Genomic DNA, 24,197 nt, shown 5'->3' with positions numbered 1-24,197 from the left:
TTTTTTTTTTTTGGGTTTTTTTTTTTTTTTTTTTTTTTTTTTTGAGATGGAGTCTTGCTCTGTTGCCCAGCCTGGAGTGCAGTGGGGTATGATCTCGGCTCAATGCAACCTCCATCTCCTGGGTTCAAGCAATTCTCCTGCCTCAGCCTCCTGAGTAGCTGGGATTACAGGTATGTGCCACCACAACCAGCTAATTTTTTTGTATTTTTAATAGAGACGGGGTTTCGTCATGTTGGCCAGGCTGGTCTCGAACTCCTGACCTCAGGTGACCCACCCACCTTGGCCTCCCAAAGTGCTGGGATTACAGGTGTGAGCCATTCCGCCCAGCTAGCAATCTATGAAGTTTTAAGAGAACAAAGAATATCTGTAGGCAAAACATGAATTATTTGTATATACAACAAAAAAATTTTTTTAAGTAGGAAAACAGGCCCTTCCTCTCAGGATCTAAGAAAAATGTAAAGGGTTTGGTACAAGGGGGGAAGGAAAATTGCCAAGAGGTCAGGCCATAAATATTTATCCTGACTAGAAAATATAAAACCTACTCTGAAATTAAACTCAGAGGGAATTAAACTCAGAAGTCCTTGAAAAATCTTGTTCTAGGCAGACAGTTATCTTTATCATCAGGCAGAGAATGTAGACTGTTTACAATGTAGATATAGAAAACATCCATACAAGGTAGGTAGAATTGTCAGGGGGTAAAGGGGGTGGGGGAGAAAAAGGGCCCATGGATCATAAGAGTGAATACACCAGAAGCTTCACAAAAGATTGAAAGAAAGGGTAAGGAGGTTAGGCTACAGTTTTAAGACCTTGCTTGCAAATGACCACACAGGTGCATATAAAATGGAATAATTATGTAACTAAATAGATGGCTGAATATGAAGGCCAATGTTCATTCTATTTGAAGATACTTCTTGTAATTCCATTTCTATCTACATCTTAAGATTAAAGTAGCTAGTAAGAACTCAAGTTTTGTTTAACAAACTTTGTTATTAGGCAAAGCACCCCGTGTGGACCAGCTGTGTCATTAGAAGGAATGACTAAGAGCACCATCTAGTGGTTTTTCTGGTAGTGAATAACTTATGCCTGGGAATTAGGAGAGTTAGGATTCTTGGCTTTTAGATGTATTTTCTGTTATAAGCGGTTAGCGACAGTGGGATGAAAACCTCAAGGACCAATTGTTACTCTACCTTCATCACCTCATTTTTATATAAAGTAATATCTAGTTTTCTCCATTTCTTGGAATTAAACCTGGGCAAAGTATCCTTCATCAGATAGCTTAGGTATCAAATTCAGGTATCCAAACCAGGAACAAATTCAGGTATCCAAACAGTGTAACAGCATCCAGCTTACTTTTTAAAAAGGCACTGAAATATTCTTCTCTTACCATCCAAATGATTTGGCCTTAATACTTTTATCATGGGGCACAGGCCTTTTTCAAGGCTACCATTAGAGGTCATAGCCACTAAAACTCTATAAACAGCATTCTTTTTTTTTTTTTTTTAGTTAAGCTTTCTTGTTTTGTTTTGTTTTGTTTTTGAGACAGAGTCTCACTCTGTCACTCAGGCTGGAGTACAGTGGCATGATCATGGCTCACTGCAGCCTTGACCTTCCAGGCTCAAGCAATTCTCCCACTTCAGCCTCCTGAGTGGCTGGGACTACATGTGTGCACCATCACATCTGACTAATTTTTAATTTTTTTTTGCAGAGATGAAATCTCCCTATTTTGTCCAGGCTGGTCTCGAACCCCTGGGCTCAAGCAATTCTCCAGTCTTGACCTCCCAAAGTGTTGGGATGACAGGCATGAGCCATCGTTCCCAGCAGGTTAAGTTTTTATCCAAAAATGAAGAAAGACCAAGGGTTTCACATTAAGAAACTTACCTACTCCTCAATAACTCACCATTGAAATAGTGCCAGCACTCTTTAAACTGGAGCTATTCTAATGCCTTTTCTAATACCTACAGATTTCAGATGTTAAACCCTTAGGATCTGATAACCTAACTTAGATATTTGGGTAGAATGAATTAAAAAGTATATTCTAGACCTACTCTGGATTCTTAAAATATAAAACAGAATCTTTCTGATTGCCTGATGCTTTGGAAACAGTCTGCATTTTGTTAGTAATATGAAGAATTTCTGCGATACCTTTGTAAGAACTTGTCTAGAAAACATATTAGTCTTTTCTTCTATATGGTTATATCTATAAGGTACCTATATTGGCACCAAATATATAATAAGTATTTAATAAATATAAAACAAAGTACATACACTGATTCAGAATATCATTCTCATACCTTGGCAAATGCTCCTCCAAATAAGAAGACATTTATCTTGAACTTACACAAAATTTATACTAAGATCAAAGGTTCAATGTAGCTTTCAGAGTGAGCTATTTTTGCAATTTCCAAGTATGTATTCCTGGGTATCTTCCTGACTGTCTCCAAACATGCAGTTATACTAGTATTATGGTTATGGTCAAATTAACCAAAAGTTAACCTCTACATTCACACATAAATCCTACCTAGTATTCTCATACCGTATCCTTTTACAAAGTTTAACAATTTATAGTCACATTCACTAACGAAGTTATTTAATGACTGTTTCCTCACTGGACTTAAACTCCAAGAGGGTAAAGACCTTTTCTGTTCTGTTTTGCTTACCACTGTATTCCCCCAATGCCATGCACATAATAGATGTGAAGAAATAATTAATACATGACTTCAAAGCCCCACACTCTTCAATGTCTTAACATTTAACTGCCTTTGAATCTTAGAATGAGGATGTTATCTTGAAAAAATTATCAATTCCAAATTCCATGTGTTACGGGAAAAATTTAGGCCTCTTGATGGATGAAGGGTTTGTCCAAGTCACCTTGCTCAAGTTAGAGGCAGAGCCAGGACTGGAAGCAAGGTCTCAACTTCCTGACATGTACTCAGACCATCTTAAGACTGATCTGAAAGCACTTAAAAAAAGAAAAGTTCTATATAAGTTCATATAATTCTATATTCCTGAACTTAGACATTGTATCCACTTTCACCAAGTATAGGTTAAAAAAGTAGAAAAACAGGAAAAGATCCAAAGAAAATTTACAAAAAGGCATGTGAAAATATCCTACAAGGAAACATTTTTAAAAATAACTGCATAGCTCAGAAAAGATAAAGTTAAAAGGTCATTCTTCAGTCATCAAATATGTGAAGAATTTTTATGAAAGAAATAATGATCAGTTTTGTTTAGATCAAGGAGTTAAATGATCTTGAGTTGAAATACGGCAATATCATCTGGGTCTTAACTTTCTGACAACAAAGGTAGAACTCTAGAAGAGACCCGTGTTGGTTACAGAGAGTTCCTGATTTGTTACTTTGTTCATTTATTCAATAAATAAACATCTGTAGACCTTTTATTATGAGCATAGCACTGTGTAAGGTACCTGCAATTTCAAATCTTCTATGTTGAATTTAATTAAACTATCTATCCTGGATGGTTAAATCGTATCAAATCATACCTTTACTCACTCACTCTTTTTATGTATTCCCTCCTCCAAAATGCCTGGAATCCATACTCTTCATTCCCACTGGCCAAGGTTAAGCTCTTTTTATATTTCACATGAAAGAGTTCAATAGTCTTTTAATAGGTCTTCCTGCTTTCAGTCTCTCCCTCATTCCAGTACAAATTTCCAAATGACAAAAGAGTTATTAATTGTGTCATGGTCCTAATTAAAAAGCTCCATTTTGTAGTCCATCAACATATGATTGTTTGAAGATTCCCTAAACATTGTTTCATCACAGTGCTTTTGCCTATCTCATTCCCTCTGTTCAGAATGCCCTTCCCTGCTTTTGGTGAAATCTTATCCATTCCTTAAGACCCAGCTCAAATTTTACTTCTGTTATAGTCAATCTTCTCAATCCCATGGCACACAGAATTAATTGCCCCCTCTCTACACAAAATACATATTCTATAAATAATTAATTATGCTCTATTACAGTTATGTATCTGTCTCCTACCCAGCCAGACTATGAAATCTTTGAAGTTTGATTTATCTTTGATTTCCCAGTATATAACAAACATATAATAGGTTCTCATTAAACATTTGCACAAATGAATCTTCCTATAAAGCAGTTGACTTAACAGTGGAAAAAGTTCTGTTTCATAATTACAGACTGAAATTTTAGCTCAAGCTGATTTACCTTACTGGTATGTGTGTCACTTGTCACAAGGAATACCAAAAAAAAAAAAACAAAAGCATCAACACATTGTTTCAAAAAACAAGTGAGCACACAGATGGGTCAATGCTAATTCTTCTTCATCACCAGAAAAAAAAAAACAAAAACAAAAACAAAAAGTACATGGCTGAATGATGGTACAGAATAATTTGTCAGTAACTGAATTATTTCCACTCTTCCACCTCCCCCACTACATCTAGATGTGCTATTTGTTTCTACCTGCAGATTGACATTCTGAGGCTGAGGAAATACATGTATGATGTTTTTCACAGAGTAACAAGAATGGGAAAACAAACATTTGCATTCTAATTAAATCAAATAAAAAGAAAATCTAGCACAGAATAACGGTCATTGTTGGTGCTTATATTTCAATCTTGTAAGTGAAACTCACTTCCTGTTGCTTACATTTTATGATTTAAGCACCTTTTCTGAGTTGCCCAGCATTTCTTTGGTGGCTCATGACTTCCAATCTGAGTACCTGATCCCTGCTACTGGACTTCTTGGACTATGGCTCTCTTGCTAGCATATCACAGACTAGCAGGATTTTATGTTAATCCTGAGAACCAATCACAGGCTATTAAGTAAAGATTTCTGAGAGTCTTCAAAAGAAAGTGATCACTATAAGTCAATATGGATTTATGACAAATCTGAGTAATGTCATTTTCTTCTTTGAAAGGGTAATCAGACTGGTAGGTAAGGAAAATTAAATGGCCATTATTAGCTCTTTATGCTAGCAAGGCTTCTGACAGAAGCTGCTCATAACATGGAGCAAGATGCCAAACTGCGAGTTGGATTCAATCGGGGGATTAGCTACTGGCTGAGAAATCTTAAGATACCCATAAGGTTCTGAATAATTGACCTAAATAGATACAAAGGAGAGGTCCCTGTAATACAGTGGTTCTCAAACTTTATCATGCAATAGAATCAACTGGAGGGTCTATTCAAGCAAACTGCTGGGCCCCATCCCCAGAGTTCCCAATTCAGCAGGTGGGGCCCAAGAATTTGCATTTCTAACAAGTTCCCACGTGACGCTATTGCTGCTCATTTGGGGACCACATTTTGATGATGCACTGTATCTCAGGATATTGACGTTCTGTATCTAAGGATACGAATAACAGGTTTTGTTCAATATTTTGCTAATGGCCGGGCGCGGTGGCTCAAGCCTGTAATCCCAGCACTTTGGGAGGCCGAGACGGGCGGATCACGAGGTCAGGAGATCGAGACCATCCTGGCTAACACGGTGAAACCCCGTCTCTACTAAAAAATACAAAAAACTAGCCGGGCGAAGTGGCGGGCGCCTGTGGTCCCAGCTACTCGGGAGGCTGAGGCAGGAGAATGGCGTAAACCCGGGAGGCGGAGCTTGCAGTGAGCTGAGACCCGGCCACCGCACTCCAGCCTGGGCGACAGAGCCAGACTCAGTCTCAAAAAAAAAAAAAAAAAAAAAAAAAAAAAAAANTGCAAGGCCTGTATGCTGAAGATTACAAAACATTCCTAAGAGACATTAAAATGAAGCAGTATCCCATGTTCTTAGGTAGAAAGACTCAATATTGTTAAGATGTCAGCTTTCTTCATATTGATGTATAGATTCAGTATACTCCCAACCAAAATCTCAGAAAGCTATCTAAGAAATTAAAAAGCTGATTCTAGAAGTCAGAAATACAAGGGACCTAAAATAACCAAAGCAACTTCAAAAAATAAAAACAATGTTGGAGAACTATACTACCTGATTTCGAAACTTATTATAAAACTACACTTAAGACTGTGGCATTGTTGTAAAAATGGCCAAATAGACCAATGGAACAGAATAGAGAGCCCAGAAATAGATACATATATGGACAACTGATTTTTTATGAAAGTACAAAGACAAATCAATAAAGAACAATCTTTTCAAAACTGGTGCTGAGCCGGGCGCGGTGGCTCAAGCCTGTAATCCCAGCACTTTGGGAGGCCGAGACGGGCGGATCACGAGGTCAGGAGATCGAGACCATCCTGGCTAACACGGTGAAACCCCGTCTCTACTAAAAAATACAAAAAACTAGCCGGGCGAGGCGGCGGGCGCCTGTAGTCCCAGCTACTCGGGAGGCTGAGGCAGGAGAATGGCGTAAACCCGGGAGGCGGAGCTTGCAGTGAGCTGAGACCCGGCCACCGCACTCCAGCCTGGGCGACAGAGCCAGACTCAGTCTCAAAAAAAAAAAAAAAAAAAAAAATATTTTGCTAATGACTTTGTTAAATATGTAGAAAGAATGATTACAAATCCACAGATACTAACTTTTGATATAAAAAGATCTCAATAGGCTAGTTACGGAACACATCTCAACATTTATTAGGGATAACCTTAAAATCCTAAAATAAAAACCAACCATACATATATAGGATAAGAAAAACAGAGCTTAGCAATCACCAAAAAAGAGGGGAAAATACAGAGAGATTATAGAATCCTGTAGCTTCAATGACTTGGAAGTATACTCTAGCTACTGAAAAAGGTTTAACAGTTTTGGCTTTATTAATCAATTATAGAATATGAAACAATGTATTTGATAGCAAAGCTACATAATTATACTTGTTCTGTACACCTATCTCTATATTTAATCTGGGTATCAGATATGAAAGAGAAGATAGTTAAACCACTTTGATCAGAGAAGATTTCTGGATCTAAAACTATATCACATAAGAAGAATAAGGAATTATTGATGTCTGGCCTTCAGAAGATTCAGAGAGCTATAAGAGCAGTTTTCATGTAACTGGCTTGTGGATAAGGATTTGTTTTTTCCTGTGTGACCCTAAGCCAAACTTCAGATATAGTTGTCAGGCTGCTTGCTATACACAGGTGCCCAACTAAGGAGAAAAATGGGAAGGGGAGAGTAAAACCCAGCTAATGTTTTATTTAATAAGCTATGTGCCTTGGTAGGGGCCAAGTCCAGATGGGAATAAGTAAACTTTCTCTAATTCAGATAAAGGGGGCAACTCTAGAGGGCTTTTTCCTTTTTACTGAGAACACCTTTTCTAATTTGCACAAAAACACAATATAGACTGGTAGTGACTCTAACCCTAAGGTAGAACTAGGTCTATTAAGAGAAATTTAGAGAGAAAGTGGTTTCAGTTCAGTGTGAGAGATTATGATAGAGTGATGTATTGTATAGAATTAATCTCCCAAATTGGATGTTCAAGGAATGGCTGGACAATTACTTGGCAGGTTTATTATAGAAAGGAGGATGGAGGAGTGTGTGAGCATGTCTATGTTATTAACAGGTGTGTGAAGAAACTCAATGATCTTTTAGCTTCTAGTCCCCATCTGAACTACCTGCCTCTCCTCTTCTTCATATTCCAGTTGATTCCCATGGTATCCAGACCTTTTCTCTTCACAGACTTACCAGGCACTTTAGCCTTCCTACTACCTAGCCAGATTTTTCTTCTTGTCTCTCTTTCTTCTCCCTTCCCTGCCCCAATATGCAGAAAGCATACATACTACATTAAAATTGAGAATAAGTTTTCTATTTTTAAAGAACTACTTTTCTCCAGATTTAAACAAAAAAACTTAAGATGAAAACTTATTTTTAAAATTCTTTTAACATATTTATTAGAGAAAGTTAAGTTTCATTTTAAAAATGATTTATGTATCAATCACTGAAAGTCAGAAGTTGAGGGGTGGATGGTTCTTTTGCACCAGAAAGACTTCTTTATCCATGCTATGCTACTTAAGTAAAAAGATGTCTTTTGGAAAAGAGAACACCAGAGACAGTGAAATAAACACAAACATTTTTAATCCATTTCTTTTGTCCCATGAGTAGTAAATGCATGTCACTCTATTAAGAAGTAATGATTAAGGTAATACAGAAGTATTAGGAAGTAGAACCAACCATAGGCAAAATCTTAAAGGAATCCAAGCTGTCTTCTATGGTTTGTCTTTGGAGTCCTGGTCTCTTCCTTTTCATATCTACAGTGCCAGGACCTTAGCCCCCATCAGGCTAGGGTTTACCCCTCTTGCAAATGGCCCCAGGCTTCCTTGAGTTATAGCTCATACTCAGGACCTTTCTTGGTCTTTTCCAAGAGACTAGCTCTTAAAGAAAACATCAGTGTTTTAAAAGGAGCCTCTAGTAACTCTGCCCAAAGGAGTACCTGAAAGTGGAAACTATCCTATGGCAGGATACCGAGGCAAAGATTCCAGGGTGTTTGGACATTTCTCTAAATATCAATAGGCTAGCCCTTCAGAGGGAGGTAAGAGAATAGAGGGAAGATTTAGACAACTGAACTTGTCTAATCAAACAGTAATTTCCATCTTTGAGCAATAAATTTAATTTAGAAGACACATCAAATGCCAACAAAGGTAGTTCAATTGTCTAGTTATTTTGAAGCCATACTAAAGATGTAATACAGTAATCCCATCTTACCCATGGGGGATATGTTCCAAGACCCCCAATGGATGCCTGAAACTGCAGATAGTAATGAACCCTATATTAATTATGTTTTTTTCACATACATACATATATACCTATGATAAAGCTTAATTTAAAAATTAGGCACAGGGCCGGGCACAGTGGCTCATGCCTGTAATCCCAGCACTTTGGGAGGCTGAGGCAGGTGGATCATCTGAGGTCAGGAGTTTGAGACCAGCCTGGCCAACATGTTAAAAACCTGTCTCTACTAAAAATACAAAAAATTAGCTGGGTCTGGTGGTGGGCGCCTGTAGTCTCAGCTACTCAGGAGGCTGAGGCGGGAGAATTGCTGGAACCCAGGAGACAGAGTTGCAGTGAGCCGAGATTGTGCCACTGCACCCCAGGCTGGGAGACACAGCCAGACTCTGTCTCAAAAAAAAAAAAAAAAAATTAGGAAGAATAAGAGATTAACAACAAAAATAATAAAATAGAGGACATATAATATACTGTAATGAAAGTTATGTGAATGTGGTGTCTTTCTCCCTCACACACAAAATGTCTTAATGTACTATACAGGAGGTAACAAAAACTGCAGAAAGCAAAACTGTGGATAAGAGGGACTACTGCAACACAAAAATGTCTTGAGCAATGCTTATATAAGATATTTATACAGACAATGTCATACTGAAATGATCTCATAAGACAACTTTTAAAGAAACTTAAGAAACCAGTTTCAAAGTATTTGTGGAATGGGAATAAAAATTACTTTCAGCTTAAAAACTTATAAAAATGGCCAGGCACAGTAGCTCATGCCTGTAATTCCAGCATTTTGGGATGCCAAGTCAGGAGGATGACTTGAGCCCAGGAGTTTGAGACCAGTCTGGGCAACACAGCAATACCTCATCTGTAATTTAAAAAAAAAAAAAAAAGTGTTTCTTTGGGATATTGTTGTAAATAAAAAACAGGCCAGGGGTGGTAGCTCATACCTGTAATCCCAACACTTTGGGAGGCTAAGGTGGGCAGATCACTTGAGGCCAGGAGTTTGAGACCAGCCCGGCCAACAGGGTAAAAGCCCGTCTCTACTAAAAATATAAAAATTAGCCGGGTGTGTTGGCATGCACCTGTAGTCCCAGCTACTTGGGAGGCTGAGGCACAAGAATCGCTTGAACCCAGAAGGCAGAGATTGCAGTAAGCTGAGACTGTGCCACTGCACTTCAGCCTGGGTGACAGAGTGAGACTCTATCTCAAAAACCTAAAACATAAATAAATAAATAAATAAATATTTGTCAAACGATAGCTTTACTTTGAGAAAGAAATATAATAAAAGTTTTCTAATTAGAGAAAATAAAAAATGCTTTCTAGGAAAAGAAAATTAATCTATCTCTTCCCTAGGAAAAAAAAATTTTCTTTTGCTTTCTAAACAAATGTTTCTTTTTTTAAAAAAAAAATAAATGGGTAGGTTCTTAGAAACTTTGGAGAGAGTGTGTGTGTGTGTGTGTGTGTGTGTGTGTGGTGTACAACAGACAACTGATCTTGTCCAAAGAGCCTAATAATTTTCTATAATATTAATGATGTTTTTCCTAGCACAATGCCTTATACACAGTGGGCACACAAATATTTGTTATCTGTTGAAAAAAATGAGTCATTTCTGCTTCAGTTGCAAACTGCTGACATTTAATTTTTTAATGTCTTTCACAAAGAATACATTATTGAAAATTTTTCCTCAAATATTTTACAATCCTTCTTGTGCCCCACTGATTTTCAATTTATCAACTGTGGTGCCTGATAGAACTATCAACCAGGGATTTTCACTGTTTAATTGGTGCACTACTTATTTGAATGCACTGCTTGAAAATTGCTCACATATACTCATATCTTGTACTTAAAGAATTATAATTTGAGGGTTGATAAAACCCATATCCAAAAGCACATATAACAAGGCTAATAACCAAATAGCATACTTCACTTGCAATGCAAGGTCCTGGGGTTATTCTTCTAGCAAGTATCTAAAAAGTTACTTACAGGGCAAGTAAGAATGACAGAATCATTTCATTCACTTATGACAAACATTAGGAGAGTCATAGAAAAAGGCAAGAATGACCAGACAAGGAATAATAAGGAAAATGAGTCATGTTTTTAAATATCCCAATCTGGAATGCCACTTCAGTGCCTCTCTCTAGAGGCCCTAAATGTGAAGCTGAGATATTTTTATCTTTCTGTTTCAGGAAGTTAGCCCTACTCCTAAGGCTGCTAAAAGTTTAGCTGAACCAGGCCTTTTCCCTCCTTTCTGAACTATCCTGCTGAATACATTTTTTTCATATAATTTAAGTATGGATTCCCAGTAATACATAAGAATAAACCAATATAGTACTTACATTCACACTGTATGACATCTAAGTTAAACTGCTGAACAGCTCCCATGCTTATTTGTTTTAACTCACTGTCCAGTAACATCTGCATTAAGGATGTTGACAGATGCTGGCAGGCTGACATGCAAGCTGTCTGAGCAACTTTCCCCTGTTTAAAACAATCAAACCAAAAATCAAACAAATAAATAAACATAGAAATACATCATAAAGGATCAGAAAAATCACACACTTGGCATTCTTTTTGTTGGTTATGCTTGGTACAATGGTGATTACTTTCCTTCCTGTTTCTGTATTCTGAGTGCTTATGCCTTTATATTATAGAAATTAACATGAATATTTTTAGTTTACTTGGCTTTCTCAGGATATAAATATCATTAAAGCTCTAATTGCGCAAAGGAAAATTAAAACACCAGTTAAAAACTGTTATTTCAGATCTCTTCAAATACTGAAAGCACTTTAGAAATGCATATTAAAATGACATTTATGACATAAAATAAGTCATACTGACAGAACATTTTATCCACATAATGCTCCTTAATCTCTCCTTTACATAATTAACCAAGTCAGAATAAAGGAAGTTAACAGTATAACTTACTATTATTGCTATTTAAATTACAGCTAAAATTCAAAATACCCTTCGAATCGTAAGTGCTTACTTCTAATCAGAACATTAGTCTATAGCATAGCTTCAATCACTGGCAGAAAAAAAAAGATTTGTCTAACAATATGGCTTCAAGATTTTCTACAGATGTGCATTTAGCTTTAGAAATTAAGTTTTTAAATCATCTGGTAGGTTGGAAGTATGCGGTTGAATATTTGTGGTTTTCTTTCAGTATAATACACATCATTAAAAAATATTTCCTACTATAATAATCTCCTAAAACTCTACGTGAACTTTCACTGATAGCCTAAATTGTTTTCTTAAAAAATAGCCTTTTTAAATGTTTAGCCTCTGCATTATACAGCTGACTCACAAAACTACACCACTTTTAGTATAATTTTTTTTTTTTTTTGAGACAGAGTCTCGCTCTGTCACCCAGGCTGGCGCAATCTCGGCTCACTGCAAGCTCTGTCCCCTGGGTTCACGCCACTCTCCTGCCTCAGCCTCCCTAGTAGCTGGGACTACAGGTGCCTGCCACCACGCCCAGCTAATTTTTTGTATTTTTAGTAGAGACGGGGTTTCACTGTGTTAGCCAGGATGGTCTCGATCTCCTGACCTTGTGATCTGCCCACCTTGGCCTCCCAAAGATAAATTATTTTTTTAAACAGGTTTTGCATTTCAACTAGAAGTTTAAAATATTGTAAAAACTCTTTTAGGTAAAGTTCTCCCATATAATACTGCTCCTAGGATGGCTACCTTCAACTGACAATTATGTTATTTGGTGATGGACTGACTACTATGATAGGATTCAAAGATCTATGAATATCATTAGAAATAATTACTTTTGGAAGACATGCCATGTTTTGCCTCATTTGCATTAACAAATATTTACGCAGTCATATTTGATAATTATATTTTTCCTACTTATCTCAAAGGCCAGAAAGCTACAAAATCATGACCAAAATCTCCCTAATAGAAATGTTACAATATATTAGTACAAAAACATCTTACATAGGATTGACTTGTGAGAAAGGTAATAAACAACATAAATACTTGTTCAAGATGCTTATTACAACATTTGTTAAATCACACATTAAAAGTCAGACAAGAAACAACTTTTTGAATGAGTTTTTTGCATTTAGACACTATGCACAGTGAAAAACCACATATCTGAAACGGAATGTCAATTTCTCAATCAAAAACTTAAGAGATAAAAGCTGATGCAAACAATATATTTGACAGATACTGATGAACTGCCAAAAAGGAATGTAACAAACAATGCAAAACCCAGCATGATTCAAGATCCCCCAAACTCAAGAGGAATTAGTCTGGGAGACATGCAGCTCCATTCCCCAAGCAGAATAATATCAATATGAATGAGAAGTGGGGAAGCAGAGAAAGGAGAAATCAATGGCCTGTCATTTAATTACAATGTAATAGGCTTCAGAATACTTAATGGAAATGTCACTTTGACCCAATGGAACAGCTAGTGCATTTTAGTTTAATGTGCTTCTCCATCAAATAAGCTCCATGTCCCATGCATGCTGCCACTATCATATACTAACTGTAAAAGTTGATTAATAAATTGCCAGAAAATTACTATTAAATTCATTTCATAAGCAAACACACTGTACAATATAAGTGGTATTGTTTTATGTAAACCTTTAAAATTTAACATGGGTTCAGATGCTACAAACGACTACATAGCAATAGCACTGGAGCTGAAAATGATGGTAAGAGTAGACACAGACTATTCCACAAACCTGGTGGAAATAAGTGATAAAAACACACACACACACACACACACACACACACACACACGAATTTAAATAAATATTTAATAAAATCTTCATTTAAATATCATGTGTAATACTAAAATCCTAACACTGAATTTCTTTTGATGAGGCATATTAAATACAGGCTTATTGTTCTCAAAGATAGAAGATTAAAATATTTATATTTTATAAATCTTCAGATGAAATAAATAGCTCAAAATTTAAGTTCATAATATCAAAGGTTCAGATTCTTTAAAATTTTAAAAAGTTATATTCCATAAGATTATACAATATTTTTTAAATGTTTACTTTGTAACTATAAAATGCATACAACTATTCTTAAACTTCATCTACTACATATTTTTAGATAGAAATGTTAACACTCCAAAAATTTACACACCCAAAAATATATTTGATAATTTATTTTTAATGTCTATAGCCATTGGCACACTCTGGTATAATCTTCTGAACACTATTATTATATTATTATTGTTGTTGTTGTTGATGCCTTTAATAATATATCATTTTCTAGAATAAAAATAGTCTGAGTACTTTTACAATGATCTTTTAAAAACTAGCCCTTTTCATTAGAGATGCTCTAGTTTTTAATATTGTAACAAAAAAAGCCAAAATAATTAAGTGAAGTGATTGAGAAAACACAGCACATTTAATAAATTTCAAGCACCTCAAAATTTCTCCTGCCCTCATCTGAAAAATTAATTGCAACTATTACCAACATTTTCTCTCTCTTTACAAAGTTCAATAAATAAGTAAAAACACCTGCTAAGCTTTTAAAGGTAACTACTTTTTTACCCTGCTGTAACATTTGGCTGAAAACAACTTGCAAAGAGAGAAAAACCCTTAGACAAACTTCTTATATTTCAAAGGAACTTGTAAAAGAGAATCTGCTGACATATTAGATCCTTTTCGCATTACCGAAAAGCTTTTCTTTTAAGAACAATTGTGGTAAAGAGACATTTGGCTCCTAGGAAATTCCCAAAGGGTCAACCATATGCATCCTTCCATGGCACCTTCACAGTGCTGCTTTCTAGATTCATGTCTCAAAAACAGCTTTCATCATTTACTTGTGTGTCAGTCAATATGATTTATGGACTGCATTCAACAAAGTCAAAGCATATAGAATGAGAAATATGACTACAATCTGCTAATTTGTTTTGTATTGAGCCACTTAAGAGTCAAAGACCTGATGTCAGACTGAGACCAGTAACACAATTAACCAGCCGGTGACAGATTCATCCATCCTCCCTGCCAGGCTGTGCCAATCAAAGACAGCATGAGGCGACATTTGGTGAAATCAGTAAGAAAACTCATTCTCTAAGTAACCTATGTGAGACCTTGATTGACATTTTTTGAATTTAGTTTGTGGAACACAGCCACTCTTTACCCAATAGTCCTTCACTGCAAGCTGTGACATAAGGCTTTTAATGCCAATCACAGGAACAATAAACCACAAACCACCAACCCTCAGCTTAAAAGGAATTAAGAAAACACATCTGTTTGTATGTCAAGACAAATTTTCAAAATAATTTACTATCATAGATTAGGCTAAAGATACTCTGTTTCCTGTGAAATATCATAAAATAACAAGGTAAAAACACAACATAGTTTATTATATTATGGCTCAAAACTGGTTTGTTTTCAAAGTAATGTTTTCATAGATCTACTCTAAAATAATTGTAAGAGAAATGTAGAATACTTAAAAACTAATTTGGGCCATTTAAATTTTCATTTGAAGTTTTCATTTGTGTCTCACCATATTCTTATTTCAAAGATCTACTTAAAAAGGTTTGATTTCAACAGTGATTTTTTGAAAGCACTTTCCAATGCCGCTTTCATTCTCTCAAGTACATTTAATGTTAAAATGTGCTCTTGAAATCACATTCTTTCTGTATTGGTCTACTCTTCCTTAATGAACCCAGGAGAGTCCATTTTTCTTTATTTATATTCCCTCAAAAGGTTAACTTTGTACAATAAACTACTTTTTTACTTAAGGAAAAAATACACAGACTCAAATATATTGTACATTATATTATTCTTTACATTGATAAAAAGTTTTATTTAAAAAGTCTAACTCTTGTCAAAGAAAAAAGGAAAATCGAAATAAAATCATGGTCAATTTGGATATTATACCTAACACTGATAAGTGACTTCATTAATTCTGATTCTGTATGGCTTTTTAAAGTTATCTAAATTCACGCTGTAAAATATTGTCATTTTATACAAACTCACTATCATCATTTACTACATAAATTTCACTTATGAGACTATGAAATAGTCTTTTTCAGAAGCAAAACAAGGGAAGTAGTTTAAAGAATTAAATTTTTATTTAATTCATTAATGAAGTAATTAATAAATAAATAAATTAATGAATTTAATTTCATTTCAGCATGTGTATTTTAAAAGGCTATAAATTGTAACTCTCTCTTTAGGAGAGAGCCTTTTAAAAAAATACTGAAAGAATGAGGTATTTCATCAGATGGAAATACTAAAATTAAAAATTAAAAAGTTAATTGAAATATTAAAAAAGATGTATAGTTGAAAAACAGGTATTTTAATTCAAGAAATCTGTTATTCTTCCATTTTATATAAGAATCACTAATCTAGAGTTTTACTATATGAAACATCTTGTTCAAACGTAAACACTGTTATGAAATCAGGAAAAAAGATACCTAAAACATAGAATATGAAACTTTCCCCAAGATTATTTCACAAATGCATAAGAATTTCTCTACCTAGTAAGATCAGTTTTAATTCATTTTCTGGCTGAACACTGTACATAACACTGAAATGTCTGATTTTCAGTAATACAGAATAGACATGTTATAAAGGTTTAAATATCAAGATGAATTCCCTTAGCGAGTTTAAATAACATTAATACTACCTTGAAGACAATTTTTTTTTTTTTTTTTTGAGACAGAGTCTCGCTCTTTCACCTAGGCTGGAGTGCAATGGCACAATCTCGGCTCACCGCAACCTCCATCGCCCAGGTTTATGCAATTCTCCTGCCTCAGCCTCCCGAGTATCTGGGATTACAGGCATCTGCCATTACGCCCAGCTAATTTTTGTGTTTTTGTAGAGACAGGGTTTCACCATGTTGGCCAGGCTGGTCTTGAACTCCTGACCTCAGGTGATCTGCCCGCCTGAAGACGAATTTTTGAAATTATGCTCTAAAATTCATAGATCTATCAAAATATACTCATTTTAACAGCCACAACATTCCCCCAAATACCTCTTTACACTCTATATTCCTGTTATACTCCATTTCTGTCTGTCTCTAACTACTTCCAGCCCTGAAAGAATGAATTGGGACATCAGTTAACCACAATCCCACAGTCAACTATAAATTCCCATTATCCCCTCTCAGGTTGTTCTCCTTCCAACAATTACCAATCACAAGGGTATGAGACAGTAACAGAAATATCTACTCTTAAGACACACACACACACACACACACACACACACACATATACAGACAGAGAGAGAGAGAAATAGAACATGATCATCTTAAAGTTGAAAAATTTTTTCCTGAACTGGGACAACCTCAGGACTGCATAATACGTGGCATATTTTTATTTCCCTCAAAACTTCCCCTATCCCAATCATAGGGCTCATCAAACTTTGGCAGTCTTTTTTTTTTTAAAAAAAAAAAAAAAACAATCTTTTGAGCATGGCCTTAGAAGGCATGCAGTATCCAAATTTTTAGCTTTCTACAAGTATCACTGCTTCTGCCATGGCAGTCCCATGATATTGCCAAACTCACTCTAACTTTTTTTTTTTTTTTTTTTTGAGATGGAGTCTCACTCTGTCACCCAGGCTGGAGAGCAGTGGCACCATCTCGGCTCACTGCAAGCTCTGCCTCCCAGGTTCAAGCGATTCTTCTGCCTCAGCCTCCCGAGTAGCTGTGACTACAGGCGCGAGGCACCATGCCCGGCTAATGTTTGTATTTTTGGTAGGGATGGGGTGTCACCATATTGGCCAGGCTGGTCTCAAACTCCTGACCTCATAATCCGCCCACCTTAGCCTCCCAAAGTGTTGGGATTACAGGCGTGAGCCACCACGCCTGGCCAGACTCTGCCTTGGGGGGGAAAAAGAGTTACCAGAATCATTAACGGGTTAGACAACAGAAGTGGTTTACATATAATCATTAATTAGTAAACTGGACAAATGTCACTCAAGCAAACTGGCTCCCCTTTCATACACGTAGGTGGAAGACTATTATAAACAGCCATATATAAAAAGATAGCACAAAGTAGGCCTTTGTCACTCATGAATTTGTATTTAGGTTTCAATTCTTGATATTGACTCTCAGAGTCCAGTACAAGTAGAACTTCATTTGCTGAGACACACATTTGAATAACATGTTCTGTGAAACGGGTTATGATGGGGGAAAAATGACTTAGAGACTGAGTGCAGTCAAAGTCTCAGCCTCCCTGGGGTTGGGGGAGGGAGAGCATTAGGATAAACAGATAATGCATGCTGGGCTTAATACCTAGGTGATGGGTTGACAGGGGCAGTAAACCACCATGGCACATGTTTATTTATATAACAAACCTGCACATCCTGCACATGTATCCTGGAACTTAAAATTTTTTAAAAAACTCATAAAAACAAAGTCTCAACCTTCCTCCCACAATGTGGCTTTGCTTTCTTCTGTTAGTTAATGTGAATGAAGTAACTCTCATTAAGATCTACAGCTTCAATTGCATTTTATAGCATTTTCTGAAAGTAATTATATGGCATAGCAGTATTTTCAAATTTGGGGATTCTTAAAGTTTTGATGTTTACTCATCCTGAATGATAAGGGTTTACTGAATTTTCACTAGCCCAAGCCTTAGATCGTGGAAATGGGGTTGCAGTAAATACTAACAGTCATTTCTAGTTGATGGAATACCTGGGATGGGATTTTTAAAAAGTAAAGGGAATATATCAAGAGAAGGGAAGATACATATTCAAACAAAACAAAACCCATAAAAAGTGGGAAGGGGCAATCAAGATAAACTACTTATTTTTTTTTTTTCTAGAAACAACCTTGCACATGGCATTTAACAATACTCTGAGAGTGAATAATGTATCCTACAGACATTTACATTAGGCCTTTGCCAATTGCTCCCCTCTTGCTTCCAAAGAATTGAAAGAGGTTTTTAATCTCAACACTACCAGCTACCACACTGACTTACATAAGAGACAGAAAGATATAAAACAACATGACAGCTTTCCTACAGCACCTAAAGTCTCCTGAGTGAAAGAAGAGGAAATGATTAAAAGTTTGTTGCCCACCTTCTGAACTACTTCCCTATATGTAATATTAGTCTGAATATGCTCCTTTGGTGGGACCTTAACTCTGCAAAGTCTAATCTCTATACTTTTCGCATTATAGTATCTTGCATACGTATTTATAAGTATATGTCAGCATCTTGGCCTGTTGGTTTTCTGTTATTTCTACCTGACTTGCAAATACCTTGTAAATATGAATGCACCAACACTGTTATACTTCTCTCATTAGCTCCACCCTGACCTTTCTCTATTACTGTTCCCTCCATAGAGGGAAGAAAAAAAGAAAAATAGAGGCTCCTTGGCATCACTAGTTCTTGGCCTGCACCAGAAACTTCTAACTCCAACATCATGCTCTACCATCTCCTTGCTCCTTAGAGATCTGGCCTTCTTTTTGCTGTCTTTTTCTGCTCACAATAAAAGGTAATTTCAACTCAATCTTTCCCCACACCTTTTAGTCCCTTTTCTTCTTCCCCCATTTCAACTTCTGCCCACTTAACCCAGGGGTGGAAAGCATCTTCTATTTTTTTCTATCATGGAAAACAGATTAAAGGGGGAAGGTATCAGTTGGCTTCCTACAACTCTGTCACTTCTATCTACAAAAAGTCAAGTTTCTTTCTTTTTTTTTTTTTTTTCTTAGACAGGGGTCTTACCCTATCACTTAGGCTAGAGTGCAGTGGCACAAACGTGGCTCACTGCAGCCTCAACCTCCTGGGTTCCAGCAATCCTCTCATGTCAGTCTCCCCAGTATCTGAGACCACAGGCGTGCACCACCACATCTGGCTAATATTTCTATTTTTTTGTATAGACAGGGTCTCACCATGTTGCCCAGGCTGGTCTCAAACTCCTGGGCTCAAGCAATCCTCCCACCTTGGCCTCCCAAAGTGCTGGGATTACAGGCATGAGCCACCATGCTGGTCCTCAAGTAACTTTATAAACATGAATTCTCTATTGTTATCTTGTAGTAAAACCACCACACGCTACACTTTCATTTGTTTTTTGTACTGAATCTTCCTGTTCAAGATGGTACTTTGCTCATAAAGCCTGGACCAATGATTTAGTCTATTTCATCTATAGTTCTGTTAAAGAGTGAAGTTATAAGAGACATATACATGTGTGTATATATATGCATATGTACATAAGTACACTAATACAGTATATATACATATATTTAGTCTATAGACAAAGAAGAGTCCATTTTAATTATTTCCATTTATACTCATCTTAGCTGTTACTTACAGGTGAGGTCTAGCAGTTTTTTCCTAATCCACCAGCTTCCTACTAAAACTTTCATGTTGTTTCCTTTTAAAAGCCCTTTCATTACTACTACTTCCAACTAAGTCCTGACCAAGAGCAATTTGAAATATTGTTTTCTGCAATGTTTGACATCAGGAAAATATTTAAGTATGCTATGCTCTATACAAACTTAAGACTTACAATTTATGAAATTAAATTTCTCACCAAGATTAGTCAGCATTTGGCTAACAGACAACTTAGTAAATGTCTAAAAGGATTAAAGTTACAAATATAAATATGTTCATTTTCAACTAAGAAGCAAGAATTTAAAAAATTAACATCTAGTAGTGAAAATCAATTGTTTTATAACATTAAGAAAAAGCTTAATAAGAATAAAAATTCTATTTCTTTTTTTTATTTTTTATTTTTATTTTTGAGATGGAGTCTCGCTCTATCACCCAGGCTGGAGTGCAGTGGTGCGATCTCGGCTCATTGCGAGCTCCGCCTCCCAGGTTCACACCACTCTCCTGCCTCAGCCTCCCAAGTAGCTGGGACTACAGGTGCCTGCCACCATGCCTGGTTAATTTTTTGTATTTTTAGTAGAGACAGGGTTTCACCATGTTACCCAGGATGGTCTCGATCTCCTGACCTCGTGATCCGCCCACTTTGACCTCACAAAGTGCTGAGATTACAGGCACGAGCCACCATGCCTGGCCTAAAAATTGTATTTCAAAGAGTGGACCTTGACTATTTACAACTTTTTCAAACATTTTCTCTCAAAGTTTTTTTTAACTCTCTCCAATACAGAGATATATTAGATTGTCAATATTTTGTTCATGATGATTTTTGTATACTTGGAATTAACTCGTAACAATGGATATAGTATAAAAATGAATATCAAAATACATCATAGAAATACCACTTTCATTTCCACAGAAATAACTACAACATAAAGAACTTTTTGAAAATACTGGATGTTCAAGTGCCAAATTTTCAAAATCTCTAATGCAAATTTATCTGAAACTGATCCCAAAATCTGCCCCTGCCTCCTTAAATTGACAATAACAATTTGAGTTTTTGGATGGCATGGTCAGTTTTACTTCTGAATATCACTTCTGTATTTTGAATTACATGGTTCATCAGCAGGAAATCTGTTAGCAAGCTTAATAAGTACTCAATGATTATTATATTGAGTAAAAAGGACAAATGAAAGCCTAAAGGCCTGTGTCTTCAATAGGACAAAGTATTTCTCCCTAACATTGGGAATTTGCAACAGTTATTCTGGTGCTAAAGGGTCTTTTGTTTTAATCACTACTAAATTTACAGTTGAGTCTAGAGAGTTGTGGTTTTAGTTACTGTATTTTTCCTTCATGGAGGTGTACAAGAAATGAGTAAAGGATACATACGAATATTTCTAATCAGTACTGATATCATCTTTACTAAATAACTATTATATAGATACTTTCCAAGTTTCTGCCTGAGAATAATAGATTGTACCTTCACTTCAAAACTAGAAAGTATTCTCTATTTGACAAATTTCAATATGAAAACTGATCTTCAGGCAGTATAACTTTTATACTCTTTATACAGACAAGAAAATGACCTTCATGCTGTCCATTTCTTCACTATTTCTTTCATGTTTACTTAAAAAGCACTTATAAAGCAACTACTTTGTGTAAGACACTGTGTTAAGTGCTACTGAATATATAAAGATGAATAGATGTAGTTCCTGACATAAGAGGTGTAAGTTCTACAATAAGGAAAAGAAGGCAAGTCTACAAACAGCAGTAGTATAACATATAAACAGGGCCATAAAAGCAAGACAAAGTATCCACATGTAGTCAAGTGGAATCAGCAAAGGCTTTGTGAAAGAGGTGGCATTAGAATGTCTTTGGGAAGAGATCCAGGATTTTTACAGTTATAAATAAAGCTAAGGCAGAAAATCGAAGATAGATCCAAGACACAATGAATATGCCAGTTTGGATGCACATGTTTAGTAATGGTCAGAAATGTGTGTGTGTGTGTGTGTGTGTGTGTGTGTGTGTATTTTTTGTAGAGATGGGGTTTCGTCATGTCAGCCAGTGATCTTGAACTCCTGGCCACAAGTGATCCACCCACCTCAGCCTCCCAATGTGCTGGGATTACAGGCATGAGCCACCATGTTCAGCCTCAGAAATATATGTGGAAAGAGGCTGAGATCATTTTCTTTTTGCTAGCCTGTGGAATTTCTACTTAATTCAATAGATAATCAAGAATCCCTAATATTTCTGAATAGGGAAATAAAATTAGACTGTGCTTCAGAAAGAATAATCTAGCACTGGTATATAGGATGGACTGAAGTAAGGAGACTCTGTTGGTAGAGACCAATTAGAAGACAATTACAATAATCAAAACTTGAACTTCAGTAACAGGAATAAGAACAGAAAGAAGAAGATATAGATTAGGAACATTTACATTTCAAATGCTAGATAACATTTTGTTTTTCCCTAAGAAGAATTTTCAATATTTATACATTCAAAGAATAATTGTTAGTTCTTATTCTGTCAAGAGCTCACAAGGTGAAAAAGACAAACAAATATGGAAAAAAAGCAAAATATGATAAAGCCATAAAAAAGGTAAGAGCTAAGGCATTTCAGAAGAGCAATACTGGGCTGGGGTGAGAAAGAAATACCTGCACTGGGTCATGAATCACACTGGGTCATGCACTGGGTTAGACTTCTACGAGTGCAGTTTGGGATCAAGGTGGTAGAGAAAAAGCATTCAGGAAAAGCATAAACCATCTTTGAAACAAGTAACGATAACAACTAATATTTTCTGAGTATTTATTATACGCCAAGCACTTTTCTAAACATTTTGGGTATACTATTTAATTTAACCTCACAAAAATCTGTAGGGTATATGTTGTCATATACCTCATTTTACAGATGAGGAAAGACCACAGAGAAGTTTCCAAATGCACCTTAATATTAAGATGCATTTGAGGTGAGCGCAGTGCTTTTACAAACTAGTCTCAGAGAATCTTGACTGTTTCACAAACAACTAATATTACCTTCAAATTTAGGTTTCCACAAAACAAGGATGTTGCCAAAGTAATTAGCCTTTAATTTAAATACCTAAGCAGAGAAAAATAAGCCTGCAGGAAGTTCATTATTTTCTAATTTACATGCTAGCTTTAGTTTGTATCTACTTACCGACATGGCTGCGTGATCACTGTTGTTAGTCTGAGAAAGGAGTCACAAGGCAATCAAATAAAAAAAGAAAATGTATTCTAGTAACAGCAGAATCAGTGTTTAAAGTAGCAAAAGGGAATATACTCTAAAACAAGCAAGTTCATTCTGTGTGTGCTGCTAATTTAGAGGCATTCATCTACCACATAAATGTGACCATCATTTTTTATTTTGAAGATTTAGGCATGCGTTTTTACATCCATACTTATCAGACAAATCCTCCTCCAAACTTTTGTCTCTCTCATCAAGTTGTCTAGTCAGAATTAAAATACCAAGAGCTTTAGCAGTTATGTCTACTGAATAAGTAAATTTAGAACACATCAGTTCTTTGACAAGGTTCTGTACTGTACAGCAGTGATTCTCAAACATTAAGCAAAAAATGCAACTTCTTAAGCTTCAAAAATTTTAGTTCAGTTAGGTCTAAGGCCAAGCACTGGAATCTAAATATTTAACAAGAAGCTCTTCTCGCAGATGATTTTAATACAGAAAGAAATGTCAATTTCTTCACAAACGACAAAATTATAGAGAATATATGATTCTGAAGATGTTTAGGATAAGTCTGCTTCTTCACATAATCTGCTAATATAGCTTAAATAAATTACTGAAGGAAAGATGGCACACTAAATTATTTTACAGCTAATTATTTAAATGTTTTGTCTCCCTCAAGGAGTGAATAGCAAGCCAAAGTAAAAACTGAATCACTGGTCTCAATTTAAATACATATATGCCCCTGTTGTAGTTCTGTACTAATTATAAAGTACTGGCTTATTCCTTAAAAACATTAAGGATTAAACATTAATTCTGTAAAATAACAAGAATTAATTAAAATGGCCGGGCGCGGTGGCTCATGCCTGTAATCCCAGCACTTTGGGAGGCCGAGGCGGGCGGATCACAAGGTCAGGAGATCGAGACCACGGTGAAACCCCGTCTCTACTAAAAATACAAAAAACTAGCCGGGCGCGGTTGTGGGCGCCTGTAGTCCCAGCTACTCGGGAGGCTGAGGCAGGAGAATGGCGGGAACCCGGGAGGCGGAGCTTGCAGTGAGCTGAGATCGCGCCACTGCACTCCAGCCTGGGCGACAGAGCGAGACTCCGTCTCAAAAAAAAA

General features: G+C 36.1%; 1 protein-coding gene across 3 annotated transcripts in view; it reads right to left on the bottom strand.

Annotated features, from left to right (window-relative positions):
* The window catches only part of EXOC6 (exocyst complex component 6), a 218,698-nt gene that overhangs the window by 53,124 nt on the left and 141,377 nt on the right, over nt 1–24,197 (bottom strand). For all 3 annotated transcript variants that reach the window (XM_025396941.1, XM_025396939.1, XM_025396942.1), the window contains one exon: nt 10,966–11,107. In XM_025396941.1, coding sequence (XP_025252726.1) covers nt 10,966–11,107 — 142 coding nt within the window. The remainder of the gene's footprint in view (nt 1–10,965; nt 11,108–24,197) is intronic.

This window comes from Theropithecus gelada, chromosome 9, assembly GCF_003255815.1.
Source record: "Theropithecus gelada isolate Dixy chromosome 9, Tgel_1.0, whole genome shotgun sequence".
NCBI classification, from domain to species: Eukaryota; Metazoa; Chordata; class Mammalia; order Primates; family Cercopithecidae; genus Theropithecus; species Theropithecus gelada.
The sequence above is the reverse complement of the archived record's forward strand: the minus strand, read 5'-3'. Positions and strand labels throughout refer to the sequence as shown.